The sequence below is a fragment of the Salvia miltiorrhiza genome, chromosome 1 (assembly GCF_028751815.1).
Source record: "Salvia miltiorrhiza cultivar Shanhuang (shh) chromosome 1, IMPLAD_Smil_shh, whole genome shotgun sequence".
NCBI lineage: Eukaryota > Viridiplantae > Streptophyta > Magnoliopsida > Lamiales > Lamiaceae > Salvia > Salvia miltiorrhiza.
Window position 1 is genome coordinate 29,599,800 of NC_080387.1, and position 25,692 is coordinate 29,625,491.

The window sequence follows — 25,692 nt, forward strand, 5'->3', positions numbered from 1 at the left end:
TTATCTTTAAAATCCTCAAATCAGGGAAAAAGAATACTTGGGTTGGAGTGGGGAATTAGAATCCCGAGATTTCACGGAACTTTCCCCATATTTAGGAATCAAATTATTTTCCTCATTTTCTTATAATTAAACCAAACACAGAAATTTAATAATTGAGAATCAGATTACTTTCCCAGAGCACATTCTCTGCCAAACAAACAGGTTGTAAAATGTGAACTCTAGGCTCAAGTGCTCTAAAAACGCAATAACACATAAATATTGTTGACTTGTTCTATATTTTAATGTTCTAAGTATATTTTAATGTTCTAAAAAATGAGTGGTCTAAAGTTGAATCTCGATCATTCCTCCTCTTCCAATTTAAAAAAGAAAAAGGAGTGCAATTTTTGAATAAATTATAAAGTACTCCATCCGTCCCACTCCAATAGACTAATTTTTCTTTTTGGGATGTCCCGCTCCAATAGGCTCATTTTCTTTTTTGGAAAAGCGTCATTATAAATAAGATAAACTAAAAAGGAAAATGTGCCAAAATAAGTGGGACGGATGGAGTATTATAAATAATTTTAACAATAAGAATTCATCGTCAGCGCAACTATAGATATGATATGAGATCAGGTATCTCGGCTCAAATTTGTGAAAATAAGTAAATAATATTAATACGGTCTTGAATGAATAAAAATAATTATATAATAATAAGAGTTGGTCTTGGGTACAACTGGTTTTATCATACAATCAGATTGTACCCTGACCCACACTCTGATCCGAACCTTTATCCTAATTCGAACCTTATAAATGACACTGTTCGGTTATACAAATGACACAGCGTATAAATCACATCATAGCATTGCAAATGACACTATGTATAATTGACACTATGCGGTTATACAAATGACACTGCCTATAATTGACATGATTTGGTTATATAAATGACACTAACATTTTAAAATGTCATAGTATCATTTGTATAACCGAATAATGTCATTTACAATGTTATAGTGTCATTTATACGCAGTGTCATTTGTATAACCGAATAGTGTCAATTATAGACATGGTCATTTGTATAACTGAATGGTGTCAATTATAGGCAGTGTCATTTATATAACCGAATAGTGTCATTTACACGGTTTGATTCAGGATGCGGGTTCGGGTCATGGTGCAATCTGATTGTACAGTACAACTGATTGTACCCAAATTTTTGTGTAATAATAAAGGGTAATTTTATTCATAACCCATATTTTACTCAGTATAGTCTCTCATTTAAAATAATCATAATAATAAATAAATATAAATTTACTACTTTACTCTATAACTCGTAGCCTCCAAATTAAATACCTAAATGATAGCATAACCCCAAATAATGTAATGCTCATAAATTGTGGTTCATTCTCTTTTGTACCTCATCATCGTTGTACTCGGCGGTAGAGTTCAAAAATTTTGTAGGCCAATAAGTTATGGCGGTTTGCAAAATTAGGCCTTTTTTTTGGGCTTGCAAATTTAGGCCATTTATTTTTAATTTCGACACCCGTGAGCCACATTTGGGCATGAATGGGTTATTTTGAATGTGAGACGTGCGTGACTTCACAGGTGGAGCTCAAACGCTGATGTGAAATTTTATTTCATTATTTTAATTGCCCTATTTACACACATGTAAAATAAACCTCTAACATAATATAATTTAAAAAGGCAAATTAAAAACACTAAAACACATATGAATTAGAATTGACCTTTTCGATTCCAAGTCAAGAAACCCCTAAAATATTACCTTTAGAAAATATAAATCAAACACAAAAGCAAAAACCTCAGTCAAAAGAATCAAGAATTCCAAACTTAATTGTTCATTCTTCGTCAGAAAACTTGAGAAATCGGCCCGTCGATCATCATCGCGTCGTATTCCGGTGTTTCATAATATCATCTACAGTGTGGAGAGATAAAAAAAAATAAAAATGTGAAGGTGAGGAATGTGAAACAACTGAATCTACCTCCTTCTATATACAGTAAGTATTCAAGCTTGATTTTTTTTTGTGTGTGTTTTTTAGGAACACTGATGAATTTTTTTGAAGGTCTTGAATGTTTGTTTTTTGTTTATAATTTTGATTGTTATTATTAGTATTATTTTTTTTTTATCATGGTGGAAAGATTGTTTGTTCTCCTAAGCTAACATATTGTGGGGATAGGAAGTTCATTTTGGACTATGTTGTAGCTAGGCAACTTAGCTTAGCAGCTTTAAAAAATAGTCTTGAAGAATAGTTGTTAATTAATGGAGTTATTAAGACTTACGTTTTAAGTAACAACAATCTAAGGGAATTATCCTCTGATGAAGAAGTTAAAAAAATTTGTTAAGACAATTTAGGATTTAGACATGTGATCTTTTATACTCCCTCCGTCCCAATAGTAATGTCCAATAGCTTTAGGGCATGGAGATTAAGAAATGTGTAAAAAGTAGATAAAGTGGGTTGGTGGAAATTATTTAAATATTAGGCATAGAGAAAGAATATATTGCCAGAAAGGGAATGAGACATTTGTATTGGGACGTCCCATTAAAGAAAATGAGACATTACTATTGGGATGAAGGGAGTATAACATAAGGGGATGTGGGAATTGTGACAGGTAAGGAATAAGTAATTGATAAAGAGAGAGTTGCAGTTGATGGTGAGGGTTCTTTTGCGAACAAGAATAAAAAGAGTGAGGGGTTCTTCTATGAAGAAGAATATAGGGGGTGAATGAGAGGATTCTGAATTATAGGAGTTTAGTGTGTTGGGAACCTTGTGGAATATCCTAATCCTTGTTTTGATGATACCAAAATTCATAGGTCTCAATTGTAATAGATTAGAACAGTTTTGAACTCAAGTGTTAGAGTTCGTTTCTAGTTTAGTATGCGGTTCTGAAGACTGAAGACTGAAGGACGAAGGACTGAAGACTGAAGACTGAAGATACCAACTGAAGTATCAGTTTGGAACTGATTACTTAATGCGTGCCACAGACTGATACTAAAGTCAAGTATCAGTTGAACATTCTTCCTCGGACTGATCTTCCAATGTTCAAAGGAAACCACGTACTCACAGAGTACAGCCGCATTAAATGCAGAGATCTCAGGATCTTATCTCTGCAGAGGTCATTCCTATTTGGTGGTTACTTAATCAGAGATGTCACATCTCCTGTCCCTCAAGAGAGCCGTTTCCACCAGACAAGGAACCTCAAAGATTGAAGCCTCAGCCCAAATTCGAATTGCTCTCCAACGGAAGAAATCTTGAGGACGTTCTACGCCAACGGATCTATTCAAGAGTTCTCCTACAAATAGCGCTCGAGGATCACTTCAACCTTCACCGATTCAACGACATAAGCTGAAGCTTTGCCAAAATCGCTACTCAGCCTAAAGCTTAACTTCCCCAAAGCTTGAATCGAAGAAGAGAATTCCAAAGCCAAAATCAGTCACTGCTGATTACATACATTCTCTTAGACCTTAGGCAAACCTCTGTTTACCCAGAAGCCAAGGTCAAACTTGCTACAAAGAACTTGTTCTTTGCAGTATAGTTGGCACTCGTTCAAACCTCATTTCTAAAAGAAAGATTTGAGTGTTTTGAGTGATTCGGAGTTCAGAAGGGTTTTCTGACTCTGAGAGTCTTAGCGCGGGTTGTGCTAAGCAAGAGAAATCCGACACGAGTGAAGTGTGGGTACTGAAGAAGGGTTTTCTTCAGTGGTACGGTTGTATGCACCCGGCAAGCACACAATTTGGTTTATAGTGCACCTGTTAAGCACTTGCGGAGTGGATTGTTGGACTGATCAACCGACCGTGGATGTAGGAAAGAGTTTTTCCGAACTACGTAAAAGTCTCTGTGTTGTTTACAGCTTTCAGTTTTACATTCCTACTTGTGTTGTTTCATTTGATAAACTGAATACTGATTAACGGCAAAGAGAAACCTAAGACCAACAACGTGCTCAACCGAGGCTATTGCAAAACTAAGTTTAATTTTCGCTGCGTATGATATCAGTCTGACTGATCTATCTTTTGATAGTCAGGAAGAGTGTTATCATCTCTGTTTTAGCAAACTCGACTGAAGCCCATAAGTGCATCAGTTAAGTTCCAGTAACTTAACTGATAACTCCTTACTGAAGAGCTTTCAGTATCAGTCGTCAACCCTGTTTGGTCAAAACTGTTTTCAGTCAACAGGTGTCTTTGTTTGCGTGTAAAGTTTCGTTTTGATCTCTATCTGAGATCCCTCTGATTGAGGAAAAATAAAAATAGCCCATAGGTGTATTCCCCCCCCATACACCTATTCGAGACCCCCGGGACCTAACATAGTGATAGTGATTACAATATGTTAGATGAAAATTCCTATGATGAAGAAGATGACACACTATTTGATACACATGTGGAAATGGATGTTGAGAATGAAGATCCTGGGGAGGGTAGTGATGTAGAGATGGATGTGGTCAATGAATCTATGGCTGATTTTGATGAGGGAAAGGATTCTGATGGTAAGGGTCCAAACCAAAGTTTTTGAGTGTTCAATTCAAAAGTTATTTTTGAACCTGACTTTGAATTTGGCATGATATTTAGGGATAAAAAAGAGTTTCAACTTGCTGTGCAGTCACATGCTATAAGAACAAAAAGAACCTTGAAGACTACTAGAAATGCCCCTCTAAGAATGTATGTTAAATGTAGAGATGAAAAATGTAAATGGAAAATACATCTTAATATGGTTAAGAATGAAGAAAGTTTTTCAGATTACACAATATGTAAACAAACATGATTGTGATGAATCTTATCATATCAAAAACATGAAGTCAAAATGGTTGAGTAAAAAGTACTTAAAGATGTTTGTTTCAGATAGAAAAAGGAAGGTTGGAGTGTTTAGGCAGGATGTCATTGATGACCTTGGTTGTGAGATATCTAAGGATCAAGCCTACAAAGCTAAGAAATTAGATCTTAAAGTGCTTAAGGGAGATAATGAAGACCAATATTAAAAAATGTGGCAATATGCTGATGAGTCGAGAGGATTAACCATGGTTCCACTGTGATTATAGGAACACTAGATGATGGGGAAGGACAATCTAGGTTTGATAGATATTATGTATGCTTAAAGGCTGTGAAGAAATGATTTGCAATGGGTTGTAGGCCTATAATTGGTATTGATGGTTGTCATTTGAAAGGGCCACAACCTGGTATACTGTTGACTGTTGTTGGTGTAGATGTTAATAATAACATATACTCTATTGCTTGGGCTATTGTTAGTAGGGAGACTAGAGAGACGTGGGAATGGTTTTTGGATCTGCATATTGAAGATGAAAGTGGTTATACTTTTATGTCTGATAAGCAAAAATGTTTTATTCAGGCTATGGGTGAAGTGTTTCCTGAGGCAGCTCATAGATTTTGTGTAAGACATCTCCACAACAACTTCAAGCAAGCCGAATTTAGAGGGCAATCATTCAAAATTGCCCTCTGGGACTCCACAGTTGGAGAGTGGCAAACAAAGGATGAGTGAGTTAAAAAATTTAAATGAGACAGCTTGGAAATGGTTAGAGGAAAAACCAACAAAACAATGGAGTAGATCTCACTTTACTGATCTGCCCAAGTGTGACATGCTTTTGAATAATGTTTGTGAGGTTTTTAATTCCACAATCTTGGAAGCTAGGGAGATGCCTATCATAACAATGCTAGAATGGATGCGGGAATGGTTGATGGTGAGGTTTCAAAGGCATAGGGATTTGGCTGAACTAAAGTGGAATGGAAAACTTTGTACTAGAATCAAGAGAATTCTAGAGAAAAATGCTGCAAAAGTGAGAGACTGTATCCCAATCAAGGGAGATAACACACATTATTAGATCAAGTGCCATGATGGAGGTCAATTTCTTGTATATTTGAATATGTGGAGTTGTGGGTAATTATAACATTTAATATGTTGATCATAATTGATGTTTTTTTTTTTTGCTTTTTTTCCCATTAATATGTTGATTTATTTCTTGTTCATGGTGTTACACAGTTGTAGGATGTGAGGTTTGAGTGACATTCCTTGCAAGCATGCTATATGTGCTACAAATTATAACAAAAAAATAGGGATGATTTTATTCATGAGTATTACACAGTAGCAACATTTAAGAAGATTTATGTAGCCACGATCTTTGGAATCAATGGCAAACAATTATCGGGGGATAGCATTTTCATACAACCTTTGCCTCCATTGATGGAAGGAGTAGAGGCCGTATAGGCAGGAGAAAAGAAGCAGATGAAGTAAATTTGAAGAAGAAAACCAAACTAAGGAGGAGGCAAAGCACTGTAAAGTGCAGGCAGTGTGGTGGTGAAGGGCACAACTTAGTAACATGAGGAAGGCACTAGGTATTTACACTAGTGTATAAAGAACTATTCACTGAACTTTGATGTACTTACATAAATTATTGAACAAAGTTTCTATTATATTTTATAGGTGTGTAATCCAAGTGGAAATACACAACCACAGCTACAATCTGAAATGCCTATTCAACAATCTGAAATTCAAACTGAAATACCTATTCAAGAATCACAAATGACATGTTTGAAGCAGCATTAACACAAATTCCTACTCAAATTGTCCAAGTACCTGGACCTTCAATGCGTAGTCAACTGAGACAAGGCCAATTCATTTTGAAAAGTCAGAAGAAGTTTCAGAGTTTTGTTGACATTCATAGACGGGGTAAGTGAATGATGGAGGATTTGGTTTTTTGATGAAGTTAGTGATGAAGACTGAGAGCTTATATTTTTATGATGATTAGTCTTATGTTTTTTAGGATTATGTAGTCCCATGTAATAACATAATCCTATTTAGACAGATTATGTTTTTTATAGCTGTTAGTCTTATGTAGTCTTACCTTAGTTTTTGACATATTATATTTTTGACAGATTATGTTTTGATGGCTGTTAGTCTTATGGTTGTGGTTACTAGATAGATGTATTGACGTATGTGTAGTTGCTAGGATGGCTTGTTGATGCACCATTTATTTTTGGAGGCCTCTACGTGTTGTGCTTGCCATGTTTGAAGATGTTGGTTTATAGACTTATAGGATTTATTTTTGTACAGGTTGTTAGCATTGCTGGGATTCATCATGCTGTTTATTTTCTTTTATTTTTTACATTATGGCTAGGTTGATAAAGACTGCAAAGGCTCCTAAGTTTTCAAGTCCAAAATAAAAATGGCCTAATTTTGCAAACCGCCATAACTTAGTGACCTACAAATTTTTTTAACTCCTCAGCGGTATAATAGTGCTCCTCGGAGGCCTTCTTGTTGGGAGGGAGGACATGCCCTCCCCCCTCCCTCCATTGTGGGAAATGCAACATATTCTAACCCCATCTTCGTTGTGTATTTTAAGCTAAAAAAAAAGAGCAATTGTGTCAATCCTGATTCAAAGATTCCTCCTGCGCCGGCCATACCGAAGATTACTCTCAGCGATCTCCTATAGACGAAAGAGATTACCCAAAAAGTGGCTTCACAGGCGGCCTAAGCTCCGGTGGAAAAATTGATCATGAAGGCGACAACTATAGAAAGTGAATCGACCCATCCCAATAGAAGACAAAGGACGCCGCCCATAATTTGGAGGATCAGCAATGCCCACAGCCTTTCTCTCATTTCAAAATATTTGGTCAAGTAATCCGAAGAAAATCCACCGAAGGGACAGGGCAAGGAGGTTCGTCATGCCGAATGTGGCTGCGATGATTCCAATGAGATGGAGCTTCAGATCGAATCTGTCGTAGAAGTACTTGATATTGACGTTATCCATTATTTTGGGGCTATGAGATATCATTTAGATATTTAATTTAGGAGATATTGATTATAAAATAGGGTTAATTGCCTGTAAATCCATAACGTTTACACGGAATTGGTTTTTGCTCCTAATTTAAAAAATCCGCCTCTAAATACATAACCTTTTATTTTTATCTCGTTTTTGTCCGATGACCGGTTTTTTGTTACGCTGGCGTCGGAAATGACATGGTGGCAGCCGGAATCGACGATGTGACAGCCAGAATTGACACCTAAGTATATATTTGACACGTGGAATAAAATTAAACAAAAAAAAAGAAAAATAATTGATATGTGGAAATAAACCCCTCCCCCCCAGTCGTCTTCTTCCTCCTCCCTTTTCCCCATCCGGCGCCCGCCGCCCCCTCTCCTTCCCCCACCATCTGTTGTCGTCCCCTCTCCTTCCTTCCCCCACCATCTGCCGCCGCCACCTCCCCCATCTGCACCTCGGCGCCACTAGTTTCCCCCCTCCTCGAACCTGCGTCGACCCTCTCCTTTCCTCTGAAACTTCGTCGCCTTCCTCCAGATCTATGTAGCCGCAGTGAGAATTAGGGATCTGCTGGAATTGAAGGGGGGTTTCAGAGGGAGATAATAAGGTTGAAGTCGGTGGCGGGTTTGTGTGTAATTGAGCGAGAATGGAATTGATCGGAATCGAGGCGGTGGTTGGCTTCTTGCCACTACTGTCGCTGTGAGCACTGTAGGGGGCGAAAAGAGGGGGAGAGATGCAGCTGGCTGCAGGGGGCGGCGATGGTGGCGACGGTAGGGTGTGCGCTGCGGCGAAATTGACACGGTTTTTGAAGCTTCGAATTCGACTGTAGAAATTTCAGTAGTTTCTTGCTGCCATGTTTCACCTCTGTCATTGTATGCGTGTGTGATTGTGTGAGAGGGTGGTCGCAGGGCCAACGACGATGGTGGCGGCAGCGGCGACGAGTGTGGGAAGGGGTGCCGGGATCTAGGAATGAGGGATGGGCAGACGGGATCTGGGGGAGGGGGAGGGCCGACGGGTCTGGGGATGTGGGAGGGGCTGACGAGCTCCTAGGAGGGGGAGGGCCGATGGGTCTGTGGAGGGGAAGGGGGCGGTCGGCACCGGCGTGTGGTGGCGGCAAGTGGCACCGGCAGGTGGGGGAGGGAAAGTTAGGATTTGAGAGTGGGAAGATGATGATGTGGATGTTTTTTTTTTTAATTTTTTTTTTCTACATGTTCTAAATGTGCTTAGGTGTCAATTTTCGGATGCCACCGCATCAATTCCGGCTGCCACTGTGTCATTTCCGGCGCCGGCGTAAGAAAAAACCGGTCATCAGACAAAAACGAGACAAAAATGAAAGGTTATGTATTTAGAGGCGGATTTTTTAAATTAGGAGTAAAAACCAATTCCGTGTAAACTTTATGGATTTACAGACAATTAACCCTATAAAATAAAATAGTAAATTTATAATCATTTATTATTTCATCGTCCACAAAAAATAGTCTTAGAGTAGGACACACAGATTTTAATAAATATATTTGAGTGTATTGTAAGTGGAGAAAGAGACCTACCACCATGTGATAGAAAGTTTCTGAAAATGTACAGAGATTAATTTTTATGGAAGTCATAATAAGTATTGTTCGCTATTTTATTTACACGCCGCAAGTGTACGGGTGCAATTGTATATAGTGGCAAACAAGGTCGAATCCACAGAGACTAATGATTATCAATGCCTACTCTTAATTACTTTACTCTATCTGGAAAACCGAATTGTAAAGGTTTGATTTTTGAAAACAAATTTAAATTGAAATAAAGGAATACTGAAAAGAAATCAAGCTGTGAAAATGCGAAGTAACAGAAGAAAGAGAGTTTCCCAAGGCAAAGGTTTCAACAGATTCTCCTAACTAACATGATTGATTCAATTAATGAGATAATTCCTAAGGCAATCTCAAAGTTAATTCATACCCACTCCCGTGGCATACAAATCGTTGATTACATGCAAGGCTACCATCCCTGGATCACACTTCTAACATGTAACTCCTAAAAGTTCCTAGGATTAACGCCCTCACAATTATTAATTCCCTTTAGAATTAGAATAAATGTGTTCTATGTTCTTAGTTCAGGTTATAATTATCATCTCCTGATCTCAAATTAAAACCTATGATAATGCTAAATTGGTGATCAAGCAATAAAACAAGCAATTATAACAAGAACATAGAAAGGAATATAAATCTCAATTAATTAAATCAACAGTCAGAAAATTGAATCGTGTTTACTCCCTAAACCCTGGGAAAAATGGATTTAGCCACACATAGACATATGACTAATAATCACAATCTCAATAAAACTAATAAACATAAAACTATGAAAAACCGTAGAGAAATCGAGATTCTTCAGTCTTGCTCTTGCTCCGTGTCTCACAGCTATCAGGAAAAGTCAGAATATGATAAAAGATATCTGGGATAAGCTAAAAGATGGTATTTATATGCCCTAGGTCGTCTAGCTCGAAAATACTCCAAAAATCGCATTTTAGGTGAAAAAGCGGAAAAGTTGGGCTGACTCGGCGCCTCGCGCGGGCTGGTCGCGCGGCCGCATGGCTGGGCCGCGCGATCTCGCGCGGCCACCTCGCGCGGCCGCGCCCCCCGGACCGCGTGATCTTCCCAGACTTCCTGTCTTCCTCGCGCGGGCATGTCGCGCGGCCGCATGGCTGGGCCGCGCGAGCTCGCGCGGTCTCCTCGCGCGGCCGCGCGCCTGGCCCGCGCGGTCTTCCAGCGGGTTCTGCATCCTCGCGCGGCCGTGGCATGCGGCCGCATGCCCGGACCGCGCGACTTCCCGGCGCCCGTTCTTGCTCATCCGATGCCCGATTCTTGCCCCGTTCATGCCTATGGACTCGTCACTTCGCGTATTCCACTACGCTTCATCCAAAACTCCACAAAATGGGTCCAAAACCTGTAAAAACAACACGAGCACGGACGAGTAGTCTATTCCACACAAATTTAACAATTCAAACCAAAGACTCTCAAGAACTCAATGAAAACGCCCAAAAAACTATGAATAAACGCGACAAAGGAGATGAAAAATGCAAGTAGAACAACCCCCCAAACTTAAACCATTGTCTGTCCTCGGACAAAAACAAAGATGAACCACAGATGAATCGACAAGAGCGCAGAGAAAAGTGGATAACCTTGTGGCTTCAGATTTATCAACAAAAACAATAGCATGCATTTGTGTCTCCTATCATCAAGAAATGACACTCATGACAAACTTCAAATTATGGTCTTCAACGACTCGCAATCCTCACCAAAAGATAAAGAAAATACGAACTCTCAACTCTCAAGTGTATCAATCAGAAAGGACGTGTATACGCTCAGTTCAAGCTAAACATGCACTCATCCATAAGCTTGTCAATCATCTCACCTCTCCATCACTAAATGTGTGCTCCTATAACCAAGATCAAAAAGGTCTTTATTGAAGGTTGTAATGTGGGCTCTTTGGTAAGGTAGGATATGTTTGGCTAAGTGACTCAAAGATGCAAATCAAAGTAACATCATCACCAACCTTATAGCATTCTTGCTCAATTCTATCCTCCACCTTTCATAAAACCAAATTTTCAATATATAATTCACCACAACACAACAATTATCTCTCATGACAATATGACCTTCTATGTATCCTATGTATCCATTTTTTTTTTCAATTTTTTTTCCACTCTTTTCTTTTTTTTTTTTTTTTTTTTTTTTAGACTTGTAGGATACTAGGATTTTTCCAATCAAAGACAAAGTTCATAAATCATGATCACACACCTCCACAAACCAACATTCCCATAGCAACAAACTCCAAGTTCCCACCCACGGCTAAACCAAATAAAATGGATAATAAAAGCTCAAAGGGGCGAAACTAGGGTCATATAGAGTAAAAGGACAAGTATGGGATATATGGGCTAGCAAAGATGGCCTTCTATCATCTCACAGTTATTAAGCACACTGTGTGACCTCGAGGGAGAAACCAAGATAAGTTCTAGCGAGAAACAAGCATGCTTGAACAAACACTCAAGAAACAAAAATAAGACTGTGGAAAATAGTGACAGTCAAGGCTCAAATCTCACAGCTTATTTCATTGATTGCGAACACATTAAAGACCATGCTTATCATTTATCAATCATGCTCAATCTCAACAATGTCAACACAAACACATGCAGTTTTACCATTTTAAAATAGAAATCATCATATGCCAGTTATCCAACTAATTCATACACATCTCATCTCTTCACCAAGGCATCTACACAGAGCAACAAACAAAAACAAGACTGACAACTTCTCAACAAAGCAAACAAGACTCAAAACTACTAAGACAAACTAAAAAGAGACAAAACAGTAAAGATAGAGTGCCCACACAGCCACATCCCCCCAAACTTATTCTCCACAAGGAAGAATAAGTTTGAAAAGGAAGTGTAGGGCACGGAGTCGAACTCACCGGGGCTCAAGGGGCCGGCGGGTCCTGAGGATCCTGCGGCGGTCCAGGAAAGGCTCGCTGCCAATCATTCATCGACCTCATATACGCCGCATGTTGGCGCATATACTCCTCATGTTGCCGTAGGCGGGCAGCGCGCTCGGCTTCAAATTGGGCATCAAAGTAGCCCTGTTGCTGCCTCTGGAATGCAGCAAATTGATTGTCCACGTGGCCGTACATGTTGGTTTGCAGGTTTTGGAAACCTGCATCCATGTGGCCGTACATGTGTTGCTGCATCGTGGCAAAGCCGGCATCCATGTGGCCGTATAGCCGCTGCTCCATGGCAGGAAAATCGTATCCAGCGGGCGGCGGCGGAGGTGCATGATGGTGGGGAAATTAGGATGAAGTCCCCGCCTCAGACTCTTGGGGCACGTCGCCCCCTGCTTCATAAGCTGCTTCCTCCTCTGCAGCTTCATCTCTTGCCGCTGACTGTCCTGCCTGTGTTGCCGGTGGGCGCTGGCGTATGAGGTTGAGGTGCTCCGGGGTGTTCAGCAGCCAGTTCGAATGATCTGCCACATCCAGCACAGTGGTCAAGTGCGGGTTGGGCAATGGAAAGTATAGCTTTGGCTTCAAGATCCAGGATAAGTTCCGGCCACCCGTGATGTGTCCCGCTGCTTTTAGCACTTTCAAATCCACCAAAATGTCTTCAGAAACCGCGGTCTCCGTGATCTCAAGTTCCAAGTCGAGAGCGAGGGCGGTGACAAATCCTCCAATGCCAATGGAGGCGGTCGGGGAGGTGAGCTGACTGTGAAATTGATCTAGCAACTGAGGGGCTAAATCAATCTTGTCACCGGTGAGCATACAGTTCAAATGAAGCAATTCGTCAGAACGTAGGTTGCCCACATTCTCCCGAGCAAAGTAATTGTAGGCCATCACCCGCTGTAGGTATCTGAAGACCGGGTTTCTCAATGCTTTGGCCTTTGCACGGCCAGTGACGAAATTCTTGGTGTCCTCAAGAGTCAAATCAGCCATGGCAGCCCATAACTGCTGCGGTTGAAAACCGGCAACACCATATATCCCGCTCCGCGGACTTTCAAGAATGTCATTGAAATTGTTACAAGTCATCCCGTAGTCCTTGTTAAGCAAGCGGAATTGGCACTCCGTGGGAATGGTCCGATCATATTTGATCTTCAAAGTTGACAGGAACTCGATCGTGAGAATCCGATAAGTGTGCCAGTTCCCTGTGAAAACCTGTCGAAGTCCCGCGCGATCGACCATAGCCCAAACATCATCCTGGATGCCCAACTTCTCCACAGTGGTTGGACAGATGTACTTTGTGGGCTTGACCGGGATGTCGATGAGCTTCTCCCAGTTCTTCAGTGAAGCATCATCAGGGAGTTCCACGCCGAAGTGGGCCGGTGAGAACTCCGAAACCGGCGGCGCCGCACGATTGGTTCTGGATAACGACCCAGTAACCTTGCCCTTTCCCTTGGCGGCCCAGGATGCTTTCCCTTTCGGTGGCATGCTGGGGATACTGCAAAACCCAAACATGCTGCATTATAAACTATCCCCCAAACTTAAATTACACACACAAGAAGAATAAAATCAAGGCACATCAAGCCACCACCCAACACACCAAAACAATTCAAAGGCCAAACTCATGCGTTGCTTATGCTTAAAATATGTAGCATGTGATTAAGAACATAAGCTAGAACAATATAGAGCATAGGAAGAAGGCCAAAGAACATCATCCCCCACATCATAGCATATGAACCAAATCCACACCAAGAGCTCAAATTGACCAACAATTAAGTTTACCCATGATAAATAAGACATTCCTAAGCATGAATTCGTCCAAATATAAGCATAAAATCAAGAGAAATCAAGAGCAAACAAGAAATCCCCAATTAAAGCCCTAGTTTGAAACTAAGAAAATAAATCATGGAATAAAGCAAAACAATCGGTCAAAAGCTAGTAAATCATGCCAAGAATTGAAAAACATAAGTAATTTGGGCAAGAAAAACATACCTTGGATGGATTGGATGGAAGAAAATAAGAGAGAAATATGAATTGGGGTGTTAGTGTGTGAAAAGTGGGTGTTGTGTGTGTTAAAATCGTGAAAAGAGGGATAAAAGGGATTAAAAACCGAATAGGGCGGGTTCTGGCGCGGGTCGCAGCCGGGTCCGGGTCGCGCGGGCGCGTCGCGCGGCCGCATGGCTGGACCGCGCGAGCTCGCGCGGTCTCCTCGCGCGGCCGCGCCCCTGGGCCGCGTGACCTGCTCCGGTTTTCTGCCTTCCTCGCGCGGGCGTGTCGCGCGGCCGCGCCCCTGGACCGCGCGATCTCGCGCGGCCACCTCGCGCGGCCGCGCCTCTGGACCGCATGCCACTCCAGAATCTCCTGACTTGTCGCGCGGGCTGGACGCGCGGGCGCGCGCCTGGGCCGCGCGGTCTGGTTGTTCGACTCCCCGATTTTTTTTTTAGTTTATTCCTGCAAAAACGCAGCAAACAACAAAAACGAACAAAAACAAAACGAAACTAAAGTACTAAAACAAAAGAAAAACTCACAAACTTTGGGTTGCCTCCCAATAAGCGCTATTTTAACGTCGATAGCTCGACGCTTCATGACTCAACAATCACGAAGATCAATGACGTCCACCGTGTGGACTTGATCCGGGCTATAGTAAGCCTTCACTCGCTGCCCATTCACTCGAAACAGCTCATCTCCTTCTTTGCTCAACTCGATCGTTCCATTAGGAAAAACTTGGGAGATGGTGAACGGTCCCGACCACTTCGACTTCAGTTTTCCCGGAAACAGACGAAGACGGGAATTGAATAGAAGGACTTGATCTCCTGCGGCAAACTCTCGCTTGAGGATCATCTTGTCATGAAACCTCTTCGTCCTCTCCTTATAAATGCTAGAGTTTTCAAATGCTTGATCACGAAACTCTTCCAAAGCACTCAAGTGAAGCATCCTCTCTTTTCCAGCCGAATGAAAATCCAAATTCAATTTCTTCACCGCCCAAAACGCTTTGTGGGCAAACTCCACCGGCAAATGACACGACTTTCCAAACACCAATTGATATGGAGACATACCTAAAGGAGTTTTGTATGCCGTGCGATACGCCCAAAGAGCGTCATCTAGCAATATCGCCCAATCCTTACGACCTCCATTCACAGTCTTTTCCAACACTTGCTTAATCTCACGGTTGGCTAGCTCGGTTTGTCCATTCGCTTGAGGATGATATGCCGTAGTGACACGATGCTTTACTCCATTCCTCTTCAACAAGCTCTCCAACCATCGATTGCAGAAATGTGATCCCCCATCACTTACTAAGGCTCGCGGCGCTCCATATCTCGACAAGATGTACTTCTGCAGAAATTTCATCACCACCTTTGAATCATTCTTGGCGGTGGGAATGGCTTCGACCCATCTCGACACATACTCAACGGCCAAAAGGATGTATTGGTTCCCATAGGATGAAGGGAACGGACCCATAAAGTCGATCCCCCACACGTCGAATAACTCGACCTCCACCACGCTAGTCAAAGACATCTCATGCCTCTTAGAAATACCACCCATACGTTGGCAACGATCACAACGAGACACGAAAGCGTGGGCATCCTTAAAGATGGAGGGCCAATAAAAACCACTTTGTAGGACTTTGAAGGCGGTTCTATTGGCTCCAAAATGGCCTCCACTCGGTGATGAATGGCATTGAGTGAGGATCGGTCCCCACTCCTCTTCTGGCACACAACGGCGAATCACCATGTCAGCGCATCGTCGGTAGAGAAAAGGTTTCTCCCACATGTAGAACTTCACATCATGATAGAATTTCTTCTTCTTATAAGTGCTCAAGTCCTTGGGTGGAGGATACTTGACGGCCAGGAAATTCACATAGTCGGCGTACCATGGTCTAGGCGAGCTCACTTGCAAAATCTGCTCATCCGGGAATGTCTCCTTGATTGGAACTTGAAGTTCCTCTCCTTCCACCGGATTCTCTAGGCGAGAGAGATGATCGGCAACCACATTCTCACAACCACGACGATCCCGAATCTCTATATCGAACTCTTGCAGCAACAGGATCCACCGAATGAGTCGTGGCTTGGCATCCTTTTTATCAAAGAGAAATCGGATGGCTGCATGATCAGTGTACACAATTGATTTCGTCCCGATCAAGTATGCGCGGAACTTGTCAAAAGCGTAAACAATTGCTAGCATCTCCTTCTCGGTCACCGTGTAGTTCGCCTGAGCTTTATCCAAAGTCCGGCTAGCATAATAGATGACACGAAAAATCTTGTCCCTTTTCTGACCCAACGCAGCTCCAATAGCAATATCACTAGCATCACACATCAACTCGAATGGCTGCGTCCAATCCGGAACAATCAAAACAGGAGCTGTGACCAAGGCTTTCTTCAAAGTCTCAAACGCAGCTGTGCAGGCATCATCAAAACAGAACTTGACATCTTTCTCCAACAGCTAACTCAACGGCTTAGCAACCTTTGGGAAGTCCTTGATGAAGCGGCGGTAGAATCCGGCATGACCCAAAAAACTGCGCACTGCTCTATCATTGGTTGGTGGCGGGAGCTTCTCTATGGCAACAATCTTGGCTCGATCAACCTCCAAACCTGCAGCTGAAACTTTGTGGCCAAGAACAATGCCTTCTCGCACCATAAAATGACACTTCTCCCAATTAAGCACCAAGTTAGTTTCCTCACAACGAGCAAGCACAACAGATAAATTCTCTAGACAATGATCAAAAGAACTTCCAAACACAGAGAAATCATCCATGAAAACTTCCATCACACTCTCAATCAGATCATGGAAAATAGCCATCATGCATCTTTGGAACGTAGCAGGAGCATTACACAAACCAAAAGACATGCGACGATAAGCAAAAATCCCATATGGGCAAGTAAAAGCAGTCTTGTCTTGGTCTTCCGGGGCAATCATAATTTGATTGTACCCAGAATAACCATCAAGAAAACAGTAAAACTCATACCCAGCCAATCTATCAAGCATCTGATCAATAAAGGGGAGGGGAAAGTGGTCTTTCCTAGTAGCAGCATTCAACATGCGATAATCAATACAGACTCTCCAACCAGTAACCACACGTGTAGCAATCATCTCATCAGACTCACCCTTCACAACAGTCATCCCCCCTTTCTTAGACACCACTTGGGTAGGACTTACCCACTCACTATCAGATATAGCATATATAATCCCAGCATCAAGCAGTTTCAACACTTCTTTCCTAACGACTTCTTGCATAATAGGATTCAAGCGCCTTTGAGGTTGCGCTCTAGGCCTAGCATCATCATCAAGCAAAATCCTATGCATGCAGACACTTGGGCTAATCCCTTTCAAATCAGAGATCGACCAACCAATAGCAGACTTATGCTTTCTCAACACACGCAACAAAGAATCCAATTCACAAGAAGTAAGATGAGCTGATACAATTACCGGATACGTCTCACCATCACCTAGGAAGGCGTATCTCAAGTGATCCGGCAACGGCTTCAACTCAAGCTTTGGGGCGGTCCCCTTTTCCTCTTCCATCTTTTTCTTCTCCTCCTCGGTGCGCAGCTCCAGAAATCGTCCTCTCCTAGGTGCAATCTCTGCAACACTCTCCAATGCACTACAACACTCAAATAACTCATCAGAAAACAAATGCATATCAAGAGGAAAATCAAAATCAGTAGAGAAAAAGGAATGAGAGATGCAAGCCTCAAGAGGGTCGCCGAGACCCTTCCATGAAGATGGTGTGTCGCAGGAATCAACTAGGCTCAGCAGCTTGCACTCCTCCATGTCAATGTCTTCCTTCTCATCATAGAACTTCAAAGCTCGATATATGGAGAAGGTATGGCTCTCATCATTGACTCTCAAAGTGAGCTCCCCATTAGCCACATCTATCAAGGCTCTTCCTGTGGCCAAGAACGGTCTCCCTAGGATCAACGGGATGGTCTTGTCCTCCTCAAAATCCATCACCACAAAGTCAGCTGGGAATATGAACTCATTGACCTTCACCAACACGTCTTCCACTATCCCCCGTGGATACGTCACCGACCTATCTGCCATCTGCAACGCGATCGACGTCGGCTTCATCTCTCCAATAGCCAACCGCTGGAAAATAGATAAGGGCATGAGATTAATGCTTGCCCCCAAATCACAAAGCGCCTTCCCAAACTGCTGGCCTCCAATGATGCAGGAAATAGTGAAGCTGCCTGGATCTTTAAGCTTGGCTGGGAGCTTCTTCTGCAAGATCGCACTACACTCCTCGTTGAGGTTCACCGTCTCGAACTCTCCCAACCGCTTCTTTCTCGAGATGATGTCCTTCAAGAATTTTGCATATTGTGGCATCTCCTGCAACGCCTCCACCAATGGAAGATTGATGTGCAACTTCTTGAAAATCTCCAAAAACTTGGAGAACTGCTGTTTCACCTTCTCTTTCTGATGTCGCTGAGGGAACGGCAAAGTCACTATTGCTGGCGAAGTAGTCTTCTGCTTTTCATTCTTCTTTTTGCCAGAAACCTCAACGGTGACCTCCTCAGCTTCTTTCTCATCAACCGGCGACACGATCTCGTCCTCAGGCATCTTGGGTCCCTCATAAGTAGTCCCACTCCTCAAATTGATTGCCTTGCAATGCTCCTTGGGATTAACAGTTGTATTGCTCGGAAACTGACCCTGTTGGTGTAGATTTGTAAACGCATTGGCCAGTTGACCCAATTGGGTCTCGAACATCTTCATCTGGGTTCCCACAGCTGCAGCATTGGACTCCAACTTTTCCATCCTCTCGTCGGACTTGGCCACGAACTTCATTAGCAACTCCTCAAGATTTGGCTTCTTCTCTTCGTTTATCACTCCGTTGGTAACCGAGAAGCCTGGTGGAGGTTGAATTGCATTGTTGGGATTCCCATATGACAAATTCGGGTGTGAGCGGCCTCCTTGCTGATATTGTTGTCCTCTATTGTAGCCACTCTGTTGTCCACGCTGAAATTCCCGAAGTTCCTCCCATGAATGAAGTTGGCGTCTTCTATGCCTGTCGGATCCTCCACAGCTGGTTCAGGTTTTCCCATAGACATTGCTGAAATTTGTGAACTCAGCTCTGCCAGCTGAGTCGAGATCACTGCCAAAGGATCTGAGCTAGATGCTGCAACAACTTTCTTCAGCTGCACCCTCTCGGACGGCCATTGGTAGCTGGTAGCTGCCATACTTTCTATGATCTCCATCGCGTCCGCGCTTCCCTTCTTGAGTATGGAGCCTCCAGCTGCTGTGTCCATGAACATCCTCGTACGCTCTCCACAAGCATTGTAGAACATGACGACTAGAGTCCCTTCATCAAAGCCATGGGACGGGCACTTCCTTAATTTCTCTTGATATCGTTCCCATGTTTCTGCTAAGGATTCTCCTTCAAATTGCTGAAACTGAACGATGTCCATCTTCAACTTCAAAGTGAGACCAGGAGGGTGAAACTTTCGCAGAAATAGGTGTGCCAAATCTTCCCATGCTGGATTGGCTCCCAATTGCAGAGTATGGTACCATGACTTGGCCTTGTCCCGTAGTGAAAAGGGAAATAGACGAAGGCGAATGATATCATCTGCTACGCCGTTCATCTTTATAGTACTGCATAACTCCAGAAACTGTCTCAAATGCACATTCGGATCCTCTATGGCACTACCTCCATATTGGTTCTGTTGTACCATGGTAATCAGCCCAGTCCTTAACTCAAAGTTGCTCGCGTTGACTCTGGGCGGTTCTTGGTACTGGTATAGTGGAGTAAATGCCTCATCAATAGGCGGCTGTTTCTGCTCAGCAGCATTTTTCTGAGCATCCAACACCGCTTGCAATTGCTCTCTCAATGCACGGACTTCTTCCGCAGTGGCCATCGTCTTGAGTGTGGCTTTAGTTTTCTGGCGGAGTGAAGCTTCAAGTTCCGGATCAAAATCTACTAGAGGTAAATTTTTAGATCTTGTGTTCATAAACCACCTAAACAAGCCACCAGTTTCAAATTAGAACCACAAGAAAGAAGTAAAAAAAAAACTTAAATAAATAACAGAAATAAAAGTCCAGAGTAGTATCAAACAATTAACGGAATAGTACTGATAAAAATCAGTCCCCGGCAACGGCGCCAAAAACTTTTTCGCTATTTTATTTACACGCCGCAAGTGTACGGGTGCAATTGTATATAGTGGCAAACAAGGTCGAATCCACAGAGACTAATGATTATCAATGCCTACTCTTAATTACTTTACTCTATCTGGAAAACCGAATTGTAAAGGTTTGATTTTTGAAAACAAATTTAAATTGAAATAAAGGAATACTGAAAAGAAATCAAGCTGTGAAAATGCGAAGTAACAGAAGAAAGAGAGTTTCCCAAGGCAAAGGTTTCAACAGATTCTCCTAACTAACATGATTGATTCAATTAATGAGATAATTCCTAAGGCAATCTCAAAGTTAATTCATACCCACTCTCGTGGCATACAAATCGTTGATTACATGCAAGGCTACCATCCCTGGATCACACTTCTAACATGTAACTCCTAAAAGTTCCTAGGATTAACGCCCTCACAATTATTAATTCCCTTTAGAATTAGAATAAATGTGTTCTATGTTCTTAGTTCAGGTTATAATTATCATCTCCCGATCTCAAATTAAAACCTATGATAATGCTAAATTGGTGATCAAGCAATAAAGCAAGCAATTATAACAAGAACATAGAAAGGAATATAAATCTCAATTAATTAAATCAACAGTCAGAAAATTGAATCGTGTTTACTCCCTAAACCCTGGGAAAAAGGGATTTAGCCACACATAGACATATGACTAATAATCACAATCTCAATAAAACTAATAAACATAAAACTATGAAAAACCGTAGAGAAATCGAGATTCTTCAGTCTTGCTCTTGCTCCGTGTCTCACAGCTCTCAGGAAAAGTCAGAATATGATAAAAGATATCTGGGATAAGCTAAAAGATGGTATTTATATGCCCTAGGTCGTCTAGCTCGAAAATACTCCAAAAATCGCGTTTTAGGTGAAAAAGCGGAAAAGTTGGGCTGACTCGGCGCCTCGCGCGGGCTGGTCGCGCGGCCGCATGGCTGGGCCGCGCGATCTCGCGCGGCCACCTCGCGCGGCCGCGCCCCCCGGACCGCGTGATCTTCCCAGACTTCCTGTCTTCCTCGCGCGGGCATGTCGCGCGGCCGCATGGCTGGGCCGCGCGAGCTCGCGGGGTCTCCTCGCGCGGGCCGCGCGCCTGGCCCGCGCGGTCTTCCAGCGGGTTCTGCATCCTCGCGCGGCCGTGGCATGCGGCCGCATGCCCGGACCGCGCGACTTCCCGGCGCCCGTTCTTGCTCATCCGATGCCCGATTCTTGCCCCGTTCATGCCTATGGACTCGTCACTTCGCGTATTCCACTACGCTTCATCCAAAACTCCACAAAATGGGTCCAAAACCTGTAAAAACAACACGAGCACGGACGAGTAGTCTATTCCACACAAATTTAACAATTCAAACCAAAGACTCTCAAGAACTCAATGAAAACGCCCAAAAAACTATGAATAAACGCGACAAAGGAGATGAAAAATGCAAGTAGAACAAGTATATTTTCTGGACGAAGTGAATATTATTATATTTAGATTTTAGATGGGATTATACATTTATACTAAACAAAACGACAACTATGAACAAAATTATCGGAGGGTAATTCTATTCATAGCCCCTATTTTGCTCTTTATAGCCCCTTAATTAAATTATATTACTATTTTATCCTTATAGTCTTCAAATTAAATTATTAATTAAATAATAAAAACATCACTATAACCCCCAAAATTTGAAAGAAGGAAGAAGACAAAAAAAAGTTGGAGTTCATGCCAAATAAATTCAAAGTTAATCCCAAATTATTTCCTCTTCATAGAATCACTACTGTTCTTAAAGCCAAACTAAAATGAGTGCATCATATATAAGAAACTAACAATCCAGTCTCCAGCATATACCTTCAGATAAGTAATTCCGACCAGAAAAATATTACTGATACGCGGCAAACAGTACAATAAATTATGTACTAATAAATCTTTTCTCGAAACAATAAAATTCTTTAATCAAGTTACGTTCTTGGTTAAATTTCATCATTTTCTTTGAGCAAGCCAAAACAAGAACCAACGAAAGGGCGATTAAATTAAATACAAGGGCTATTACTTCATTCGCACGATGTCAAAACCAAATGCTTAGAGATACCAAAGGATATGAGACAAATTTGCAAATTTGTGCAGGGGTCTTGCTCTCAATTTAGATTGATTGATTTTTGAAATTTTTTCTCTTGTTTCATATTTTTGTTACTCGATTAGGTTGGTATATAAACTACACGGCCATAGAATTTACAAAAGAAAAGCAATTTCATGAAATATTTAAGATTTAGGGTTATAGGGATGAAATAGTAATTAATAATATTATTATTTTAATTAAGAGGCTATTAAAAATAAAAGAGGGGCTATGAATAGAATCACCCATTATCGAATAATAAAATTGAGAAAAAAAAAAAGTCGTGCTCTGCCCAAAAACTGACCCAGAAAATACTGGGCTGGGCCAAAAACAAGAGCAGCCCAAAAACTCGCCTTAAAGGAGCGATTTTCCAAATTGGAAGGCTTAACTAGGGTTTTAGCACAACTCTCCTCCATTCACTTCTGCTCGTTGAAGCTCTGCTTGCGAAAACATGCCCAAATCAAAGCGCAATCGCCCAGGTCTGTTTTTTGTACTCGTAACTTTTCTACTTCTACTCTTTTGAATTTCTACAATATTTGAATAACTATGCTTTTCATGTTTTATCTGAATATTTGGGTTTTGTTTGTCGATTGATTTTGCAGTCACTCTGTCAAAGACAAAGAAGAAGGGAAAGGAGCACAAAGAAAACGTGTTGAATACGATACGCGATGCCGTTGACAAGTACGAGTCTGCCTATGTTTTTGCTTTCGAAAACATGAGGAATCTCAAGTTCAAGGGTTTTAAAGAGAAGTTGAAGTCTTCAAGCAGGTAACAAACTTCTCCCAATTGTTGGATTTTGGTTAAGAATAATAATGAGTAATTCTTATAGTTTACTTTTTGTTGCATCAGATTCTTCTGCCACAGTAATATCAAGCTTCAAATGATTTTTTTTTTTTTTTTTTCAATTTTTGTTTCAGATTTTTTCTTGGATCAAACAAAGTTATGCAAGTTGCATTAGGTAGGTCTGCTTCTGATGAGATTAGACCGGGCCTGCACAAGATTTCAAAGGTAGGTAGAAGGGGCATCATGCCATTTTTTGGTACACAGTTAAATGTGTATGATAGCATCTTGCATTTTCCTTATTGTTCTTTTCCAATTCGTTTGTATTTCCTTTTTCGCAGCTTCTTCGTGGGGATACTGGACTCTTTTTAACTAATTTGCCAAAAGAAGAAGTGAAAAGGTATATCTGTGAAATAATTTTTCACACTCGCATGAATTAAAACTCAGAAGATGTTTTTGTGAATAGTAGCTGAATAGGATCTTTTTCTTAGCAACACACAGTGCGTTGGCAAACTAATAAATTTCCTTGGTATGAGCATCAAGAGCTCTGAAAAGGTTGTAGCTCAGTATATGAAGATGCATAGTATCTTGTGGTAGTCAACCAATTATGGTCTTGAGGCTGGATGATGATTAGGCCAACTTAATCAAACATTCATGTCCCTAATCCCCCTTTGCTTTCTGCAGAATATTTGATGAATATGAAGATTATGACTTTGCTAGAACTGGAACTGTTGCAACAGAAAAGGTATTCAACTTCATAGACAAATTTTTGTAGACTATCATGGCGATCTGTCAATTTACATCTCAATTTCAATTTTATGAATTTTGATGGGCTTTTATTTCTGAAATCATATTTTTTCTTGCTGATGGGAACATCTGATTGCTCATCCTGCAAGTTAATTTTTTATTTATTTGAGTTGATGCAATTTATTTAAAGTGCGGAGCAGGAGGAACCCTAGATTATATATTATTTTCCATTCTCTTTGCAGGTGGAGCTTAATGAAGGTCCTCTTGATCAGTTCACACATGAAATGGAGCCTTTCTTGCGCAAGCAGGGGATGCCTGTTCGTTTGAATAAAGGTTTGCATTACTTCTCTGTTAGTCTATGTCATGGTTAACTTTTACATGCTTGCTCATTTCAACTCTATGTGGTGTCAGGAGTAGTAGAGCTCGTTTCAGACTTCGTTGTATGCGAAGAAGGAAAACAATTATCACCTGAGTCATCTCGAATACTGGTTAGTATATGCTACACATGAGTCACGAAACTCACTGCTACAAATTGTGGATTCTGTGTGGATACAGATTCTAACCATGCTGTTTGTTCAATTGTCTACAGCGTCTCTTGGGAATCAAGATGGCTACGTTTAAACTCAACTTAATATGTCGGTGGAGTTCAGACGATTTTGAGATTTACAGAGAAGGTTTGGAAGATTCAGACATTGAATCCTCGTAGAATCATTGGGATGGGAAAGAGTCACGGGACAGTGTTCAGTCAAAGCGACTTATTTGAAGTTCTTGATGCTCTGCTGCTGTATCCTTGAGGTTTTGTTCCAATGTTCAAGTTGAAGATCTGTAATCGACCTCGATTTTTTGTTTAGAGATTTTATGTACTACTACTATTTACAGGCTTAAAATATTTCAGCTGTTGTAGAAAAATCTTAATTGTTTCAATTTTTGTCTATTTTCTGGAACAATGAGTGAAAAATAGCTGTCTTCTGTTTAGTACTTACTTTACATGTTTGAATGCTGAAAATATCCATTTGGATTTTTTCCTTATATTATTGCATTTGATGGTATTGCAACAAGACATCGAAGCTTGTTACGCAGTGAATAAAACCCTAGTAAAAGTAACTTATTGGAGAACATCAAAATATTCATTTACCAAAAAGACAACTCTAGTGTGGTCGCATTAGGGTAACTAACCCTAAAACCTTAATTAAGATTTTAGTTACAATTGTTTTAAGTGTTATAATTATGATTTTTCACAATTAGAATGTTTTACTAAAATATCTACTGAGTCCATCCAATCCAAGGGAAAATATGGCGGTTAAGTCTGAAGTCGGACACGAACAAACACCCTCCAAAAAATTAAGGGTTAATAGCCGGAAAATAGACGAACTATCACCGAATTTGCATTTTGCACATGACCTTCAAAAATAGCCACAGAATACATCACCTTTTAATTTAGTTGTAATTTGCACATCACCTTTTAATTTAGTTGTAATTTGCACATACGTTGACCATCCCTTAAATTCTAGATAACGTGTCTCCCGGAATTTGCAGACCTTTTAATTTAGTTGTAATTTGCACATACGTTGACCATCCCTTAAATTTTAGATGACGTGTCTCCCGGAATTTGCAGACGTGGACGCACCGGTGATCAAATAAAACGACGTCGTTTTTGTCAAGCATTTTTAAATAATAATAAAAAAATAATAACAAATCTGCAAACTCGTTGATCTCTCTCTCTGGACCATTCC

The 25,692-nt window shown here is 41.3% G+C and overlaps 1 protein-coding gene across 1 annotated transcript; it reads left to right on the forward strand.

The window, feature by feature from the left end:
• Positions 1 to 22,707: 22,707 nt before the first annotated feature.
• On the forward strand, positions 22,708 to 24,934 carry LOC131018852 (uncharacterized). The gene is made up of 8 exons (XM_057947551.1): positions 22,708 to 22,911; positions 23,035 to 23,200; positions 23,350 to 23,440; positions 23,554 to 23,612; positions 23,897 to 23,957; positions 24,202 to 24,292; positions 24,371 to 24,447; positions 24,549 to 24,934. The coding sequence occupies exons 1-8, from the start codon at positions 22,884 to 22,886 to the stop codon at positions 24,663 to 24,665; spliced, it is 690 nt and encodes a 229-aa protein (XP_057803534.1). The 5' UTR covers positions 22,708 to 22,883; the 3' UTR covers positions 24,666 to 24,934.
• The last annotated feature ends 758 nt before the right edge of the window (positions 24,935 to 25,692 follow it).